The 8,194-nt window shown below is 45.0% G+C and overlaps 1 protein-coding gene across 1 annotated transcript in view; it reads left to right on the plus strand.

Moving 5' to 3' along the window:
• Positions 1-8,194, plus strand: part of LOC107113149 (A disintegrin and metalloproteinase with thrombospondin motifs 9-like) — a gene marked incomplete at its 5' end in the record, with an annotated part of 147,551 nt that overhangs the window by 47,523 nt on the left and 91,834 nt on the right. Inside the window, 3 exon segments of the mRNA XM_015414419.1 lie at positions 4,818-5,028; positions 6,336-6,500; positions 6,903-7,067. Of these exon segments, the coding sequence (XP_015269905.1) occupies positions 4,818-5,028; positions 6,336-6,500; positions 6,903-7,067 (541 nt within the window).

The raw sequence follows: 8,194 nt of genomic DNA on the forward strand, positions 1-8,194 counted from the left end.
TGCATCTTGTTTCAGAGCACTACAGCTCCATAAAATAAATATTACACATCCAAAGTGTCCCCCCCACACTCCTTTTCCACTTAGATTTGCATCCATCTGGCAACCACAATTGCATACATTCCAAATGCCCCTATTTACCAGGACAATCACTTTTTCCTGGATATTTGCCTCTGCTAAATCACTGTCCCCGTTTTATATTTTTATGCCTTTTGGGGACTATTTGGTGAAAACCTTTTGTTAGCATCAGCACACGTGCACTAGTTTCTCTCCCCCAGGAAATGTCTATTCAGATAATAAACACTGAATGCAGTTGAGTTGCCACTGTTCAGTTCAGTGACGATTCTGTTAGACATTCTTCAGTTGTGCATGTGTATGTGTGTTTTAAACAAAGTGTTGTGATAAGGGCTCAAACAGATGAGACGACTGGAGTTCCATGAATGGAGTTTCTTGTGTTTTTCCCCTCCCTGCTATCAGGCATGTAGGGGCCTGATTCAAATCAGGATCACAGTACAGGGCGGGGTTAAGCCACCACTACCCAGTGTTGTTTTCCCCAGCTTGAAATGTCCATGGGGAGCTTTGGTTTGCCCATTTGGGGAAACCTGTATTAGTACTCATAATGGCTCCCCAACCATTTCAGGTCAGGTGTGGTGAGGAGGCTTAACCCCTCTCTTGTACTATTGCAGTCTGAATCAAGCACCCTTGGTCCTAATTTTTAGAGGAAAAATATGTTGGCAGTTCAGTTCATGGAAATCCCCATTTTTCATGTTTACTCCTTGAGGCATCCTGCTCTAGGAGCCAGTGCAGAACAGATCATTGCAGGGTAAATAAACAGAGTGTAGCAAGTAGGAAGAGCCTTGAGAACCCATGTGGTATAGTGGTTAGAGTGTTAGGCGATGCCCGGGTTTGAATTCCTACTCTGCCATGGAATCCTACTGAGCAACCTTGGGCCAGTCACACATTCTCAGCCTAACATAACCTCATGGACATATCTTCTCTCCTATATCATAAAGCTGATTTCAAGTGGCAACATTCCATGCGCTCCCTCAGCCATTGGCCCGTCAGCCACCGCTCAAAAGTACTCGCGTGCCATTGGCTGGATGCTGGGTCTGCTCCTCTTCCCTGCCCACTCCCCCTTCAGCCACTGTGTTCTGTTAGAATTATTGGGAAACGGCTTTCTGTCTTGATGAAGACACTTTTCCTGCTTGCCTTCTGTGTGAGACTGTTTCCCCTCAGTTACTGTTGGTAGGTATCACCTGTAAGACGGTTGTGGTTCTTTGTTTAAAACATAAGGTTTAATTGAGCTGTAGTTCCAGAGAGGGGCTTGCAGGAGTATCACTCACTGGGTTGAATGGGGCTTCCTCATCTGCTGCACTACAGTTCCCAGGTGCTCCAAGGCAGAAAAGGGCGGGAAAACAGGGACTGTCCCAAGGCAGTCTTTGTCCCTGGGAGGCAGCAGAAATTCAGCCACTCCACAGTCGGCTGGACTGGGGAATGAATGGAACTTTCCCTGCTCTCTTGGGCAAGAGAGAGAGGCTGAAGTACAGCCAGAGGCTGGTCCAAGGAATGAACCTATCCTGAGGGAGAGAGGATTGCGTTTAACCCCTGTTGATTTATGTCTTGTTGGTTCATAGTGTGTGCTTACTCCTGCAATGTGTGTGTGCTCCATAACTGTGTAAATAGTTAAATAAATTCTTTAATTTGGGCTAATAATCTGTGTTGTGCTCTGACCACATGTTCTCCCCTGCTCTGCACAATACCAGAGGGAGGGGGTAGCCCAGGGAAGCAAGGAAAGGCCAGACCCTTGGGTTGTCAACTTTCCAGGGATCCCCCAAAGATTAAGGATTCCATCTCCAAATAGGGATATTCGGCCAGAGGGGTCTCACTGTACCTCTAAAAAGGCAGTGACGATTCCGTGAGTGGGGGCAGCGAACTTAAGGAGTGAGATACGCCCACAGGACAAGGGAGGGAGGCAAACAGGTGAGTTGTAAACTGGAGCCCATTTCGCCATGATACACAATCAAGCTTGGTTCAGACAAGGGAATGAAACCCTTTGCAGGCCTTTGTGAGGAACTCATTGGGGCCAGTCGGGTTGCCAGCTCCAGGTAGGGTGATTCCTGGAAATTTTCTGGTAGAGTCTATGGAAGCCAGGGTTTGAGGAGGGAGAGGCCTCAGTTGAACAGAATGCCATACAGCCCACCTTCTAGAACAGTTATTTTCTCTGGGGGGGGATCTGTTGTATGGAGTTCAGTTGTGATACCTGGTGATCTTTAGGCTCCACCTGGAGGTTGGCTGCCCTAGGCGTAGCAGTCAGTGCTTCACAGCAGGGTCTGCTAGATCCAGGTTCTTGCTTTAGGGGCTGAGTGGGTGATTTTGGACCAGTCACAGACTTTCAGCCTAACCTACTTCACAGGGTTGTTGTGCAAGTCAAAAGGGGGGGAGGAGAATGATGTAAGCTGCTTTGGTCCCCATTGCAGAGAAATACTACTTTCCCTCCTGGGAAACCATTGTTGCCAATCTCCAGGTGAGGGCTGGAGATCACTCAGAATTACAACTACTCTCCAGATGGCAGAGATTAGTTCCCCTGGAGAACATGGTGGACTCTGTGGCAGTCAGGGCTCCAGAGCACGGAAAATGGTGGACTCTGTGGCAGTCAGGGCTTCAGAGCATGGTAGAGGCTGCAGTTTTGTGTTTGGGGGGGAATGGAAATCTGAAGAAAGAGGGGGAAATAAAGGTAGGATGTTGATTGGCTGGGAAGGAGATAGGGTTGCCAACTCCAGGTGGGAAATTCCTGGATATTTTAGGGATAGAACCTGGAGAGGGTGAGGTTTGAGGAGGGTGGGACCTCAGACAGGTACAATGCCATAAACTCCACCCTCCCAACCAGCCATTCCCTTCTGGGGAACCACTGTTGCCAATCACTCAGAATTACAACTGATCTCCAGGAGTGAGGGGGGAGTAGATGCAAAGCTGAAATCAGAGGGGCAGATAATGGCAGGGTGATACTTGGCTGGGAAGGAGTTAGGGTTTCCAACTCCAGGTTGGGAAATTCATGGAGATTTGAGGGGTGGAGCCTGGAGAGGGTGAGGTTTGAGGAAGGGTGGGACCTCAGACAAGTACAATGCCATAGACTCCATACCCTAAACCAGCCATTTCTTCCTGGGTAACAATTGTTGTCAATCTCCAGGTGAGGGCTGGAGATCACTGAAAATTACAACTGCTCTTCAGGTAGCAGAGATCAGTTCCTCTGGAGAAAATGGTAAACTCTGTCATTATACCCTGCTGAGGTCACCACAGCACATTGACACTGAGTGCCCAAGGCCTTGGCACTCTCCCAGAGCCTCTTTCTAGATCTCGTCATATTTATTTCCACAACGAGCCTTATTCCTACTAAATACGATAAAACAGAAGAGAATACTGTAAGCCACTTTGGGTCCCCATTGGGAAGAAAGGTGGGGTATCAGTGAAGTAAATAACTAAATTTATCAATAGTGTAGGGTTTGGGGGTGGACTTAAATTCTGCCTTTTGTGAACAAAACATGCTCAAGGCAGTTCACGCATACAAACACCCCCCCCCCCCCATGCTGTCATGTTGAAGAGTAGGAAGTAGGGTGGAATCTTGCTTCTTGCCTTTTGAGAGAAAGCTGCTAAACAGAAAAATGATTTGTTTGTTTGTTTCACGTGTATTGAAATTAGCACCCTGTCCAGAAAGTCAGCTGTGTTAATTTTTTATATATTTAGCTAATTATTCTTGCTTCTCTTCCCAGTGGGAACAAAAAGTAGTTCCACCCCAGATCCATTTTATCCTCACAACAACCACAACCTGTGAGTTAGGTTAGGCTGAGAGAATGACTAGCTCAAGGGTCACCAGTCAAGCTTCCCTGGAAGAGTGGGAATTCAAACCCTGGTCTCCCAGATCCTAGTCTGACACCCTAACCACGCTGGCTCTCTTAAATGTGTAAATGCCCTTTCTTTTGTTGAGAGTTGCCTTTGAAGTGAGATGCATATCTGCTTTTGTTGATGTATTTTTTAAAGAGATAATACTTTATTATATCTTATTATATCTTTCAGGCATCTCACAAAATTAAAATACCATACAACAGATAAAAGCTATAAAGGGAGAGGTTAAAAACTATAAAAAAGAAATCTCATGAGATCCTAAGAATAATCAACAGCCAGCATTGTAGCAGCTTAATTTCAACTTTCAAAGTGGCAAAACTGCAAGAACCAAGACCCTCCATAACAACTTAATTAAAGAAGGCCCTCTGAAAAAGAGGAGCCTTGTGTAACTTTCAGAATGGCGGGGGGGGGGATGAATGTGCCCTACAAACATCTTGTGGAAGGCTGCTGCAGAAAAAGCAGGAACCCTTACAGAGTGAGCCTGCCTATAGAAAGGCATCAAAGGGAGCACCTGTTCCCAGGACCTTAACTGATACATGGGTCTGGACAGGGAGCCATGCCAGTCTGTCTATCTAGAATTGAATTCTCTACTGCATAGACAGAACTGCACATTTTGCCTGCCTACCACAAAAGCAACAGCCTTGAATCTCCCCTTTTTTCTGTACAGTTAGATCCCTACGTATGTTGCCTTGAGTTCTGTAACAGGAAAGGGCAGGTTGCAAATGTAATAAATGGATATCATCTAGCAAGGGGAATCTACATAAATTAAGTAATATTGTATTTCACAGGGGAGGGAAAGGCTTTGTTCCCTTTTGTGTTCCAATTCAGGCTTTTTAATAATAATCTTGCCAGCTTTCTTTTGCAGGTCTCCTACAACTGGTCAGCTTTGCTAACAAGTCCCCTTGGTTGGTTGCGGTTAGGTGGCATATTGCCAGAAAGAGTGAATGCACTGCGCAATGTGGACTGGGATACCAAATGTTGGAGATTTCCTGCGCAAAGTACAACAAGCTGGAAGGGAAAATGGAGAAGTTTGATGATCAATACTGCAGCAGCATCCCCAAGCCAAGCTCAAGGGAGAAATGTTCATCAGAATGCCACACTGGTGGATGGCGCTATTCAGCTTGGACAGAAGTAAGACAAAGGTTTGCGGGATGAATACAGCTGGGCACAGTGGTGGAAAAAGGGAAACGTGTAAAAGAAGGCCAGTATGATAAGAGCTGTTTGCAGTCAGCACTGAAAGCTATTGAAGGTTTTTACATTATTTACAATATTTTCAGTCTGCCTTTCTCACTGAGACTCAAGGTGGATTACACAGTATAAGTCACAGTAGAAAAGAGCAAGAGTCCAGTAGCACCTTAAAGACTAACAAAATTCGTGGCAGGGTATGAGGTTTTGCGGATCATTGCTCACTTCTTCAGAGGTATAAGTTGATAAAGGCAGCAGAAGTCAACAAGGTCTATAGGATGAGACATCCAGTAAGCAATGCAATAGGATTAGGATTGCAAATGTCTGGAACAGAACTGAAACAAAGTGTGAGTATTAACATGTCATGTTAAACAATGTGGAAATTACATAGTAGGATCATCCATACAACAACAGACGGTATGTACTATACACAGTATAGTCTACAGTCCCTATCCCTTCATTAAAGCATCTTTCTGTATGATTTTTTGACAATATAGCCCTATTACATTTGTGAAAATAATTCAGTTTTGCATAGTTTGCAAACTGCCAGGAACGTAGGAGCCTTGTGGACCTCTTCAGGCAGGCCATTCCATAAGATGGCGGTTAGAGAATGCAAGGGTACAAGCAGTCATTATCTTTCTTCCTTGCAGGGTGCAGAAGCCCCTGCTCGGGTGAACAAAGCTATTGTGGTGGAGTATAGGGGGAGAGTCAGTCCCACAGCCTTTGTCTAACATTCAGAAAGGGGTAATCCATTAAAGCGACCAGGGCCATCTCTGTCCCGTAATGCAGCCTGAAACCAGACTGAGAAGGGTCCAGAACAGATGAGTTATCCAAGATCTGCTACTTCTCTCTCAATCACTTTACTCAGAAACGTCAGGTTAGAGTCTGGGTGATAACCAGGCACATCATTTTTCTGTGGGGATGTTGTTTTTTTTAAGTAGTGGGTTAAAACTAGACTCTAGTCCATAAAAGCTTATGCTACAGTAAAAAAGTTGTTAAAGTGCCACGTGTCTCTTCCATTTTAACTGGAACTATATTTCCCATTGGAACCTGTGGAAACAAACAAAAGATTAGAATAAAGAAGAGGAACAATTGTAATAACTGTAATAGAGAAAGCAGAAGTTTGAAAGAACAAACAGAACCAGATACAGTTTTGGTGTGCACCTGTAATATATTTCTCTTTTTGCCAGTTTGTGTGTAGCAGAGAAGTGGGCAGTTCTTCTCTTTACTAGCTCTTTTTTCCTTCCTAAAAGTGTTCAAAGAGCTGTGGAGGTGGCACAAAAAGGCGCCGAGCTGTCTGCATGAATACTTTCAACGATGTTCTGGAAGACAGCAAATGCAGTCAACAGGAGAAGGTGACGGTTCAGCGCTGCAACGAACTGCCGTGTCCACAGTGGAGAACTGGTGATTGGTCAGAAGTAAGGGACTTTGTACATTAAAATGATGAGCAGCACAGTAGATTTTTGATGGTGGTAAACTTGCAGTACAGTGGGTCACATGGAAACATCATGAGTAAAAGAACCATACTTAAAATGGTTTCTTCCTCTTTCCCCCTCTCCTTTCTTCATTACTAACAGATCTTCGTTCCTAACATCTTTCATTACTGAGGTGGGTTCTCTGGCACCATATGAGCAAGTTGCCATACTGCCGTGGGGATGGTTGTTATGCCAGCAGCCCACATGGCTGTGATACTGAATTCCTGAGACCCAAAATGTTAATCCTCAACTGTGAACCTTTTTCAGTGAATGTTACACTGATAAGCTACAGCACTTGGTAACAGCTGCTTCCAGGGGCCTAAGGTTTCTAATTTCTTTTTCCAGTGCTTGGTGACTTGTGGGAAAGGGCACAAACACCGACAAATTTGGTGCCAGTTTGGAGGCGAACATATAAGCGACCGGCTTTGCAATCCTGACACAAAACCAGATTCCATGCAGGCTTGTCAGCAACAGGAATGTGCCGCGTGGCAAGTGGGACCATGGGGCCAGGTATTTGGATTCATTTTTCTCTTCCTTTTTGCTGCTAGTGTGGTTAAGCCCAGTGAGCTTCAGCAAGGAGGGCTCAAACAGAAGTGTCAGTGGGAGTTCTATGAATTTCTCTAAAATTTGGGCATGGTTTTAAGTTGGAACCATGAGAGAAGGAGAAGTTTAAGCCATTTTCTCCTTGTGCTATTTTCTCAATTTAGAAAAGCTCTGGGTCTCTGTTTTTATCAGGAAAACTGCACCGGGAAAAGGCTTAAATCTCCCCTCCTTTTGTCCTGTGTAGGGGTGTGCAAAAAAAAATAATCGGGGTTTTTTTGGTTCAGTATATTGGACCCCAAAATTATCAGTATTTCTGATATTCCCAAATTCCAAAAACTGATATGGTATTTCGATTTGGGGGTTTTTTGGGGGGAGGGGGTTCCTAAATGTTTGGCTCCATTATTTCCTGTGGAGAAACTTTCTGAGTGGCTGGTGGGGTTGTTTTTAAAGGTACAGGGACCAAAATTTCAACTGAACAAGGTGCCCCCAGCCATTCTCCATTATTTCCTATGGAGGGGGAGAGAAAACACCCTGTCAGCTGCTTCCAGGGCAAAAAGCCATGCCTGCAAGTAGCAGTCACTGAGAACAAAAAGAAAATTCAATGGAACAATTGCAGAACTCAGTAATCCCAGCAGAACCACAAGCCAATGTGCCAAGTCAGACAGAACCAAAATCAAACCAGAGAATCACTTCAGTGGAAACTGAAAGGGGGGATTTTTGCAAGCCCAGAACAACCAGTTGCAATGTACAGCATGCCCAGGAGAACCAGTCCCACTGTGGCAGTATAAACCAAACAGGACTAATGTCAAACCAGAGAATCTCTGCAGTACAAACTGAAGGGGGGCATTTTTTGAAGCCCAGCAGAACCATTTGCAATATACAGAATGCCCAGCAGAACCCAGTGCCACTGTGGCAATGCAAGCTCAACAGGACTGATGTCAAAGCACAGAATCACAACAAATGCAAGCAAGCCGGGGGTGTGTGTGTGCAAGCCCTGTACAAAAACCAGAAGGGAAGGCAAAAGAACCCCAGCAAAGAAAAAGAAAAACCTCTTGGAACTGACAAGACACATTTGAAATCAACAAAAGCAGCAG

This window comes from Gekko japonicus, unplaced genomic scaffold (genome assembly GCF_001447785.1).
Source record: "Gekko japonicus isolate JY-2015 unplaced genomic scaffold, Gekko_japonicus_V1.1 scaffold1472, whole genome shotgun sequence".
Lineage (NCBI taxonomy): Eukaryota > Metazoa > Chordata > Lepidosauria > Squamata > Gekkonidae > Gekko > Gekko japonicus.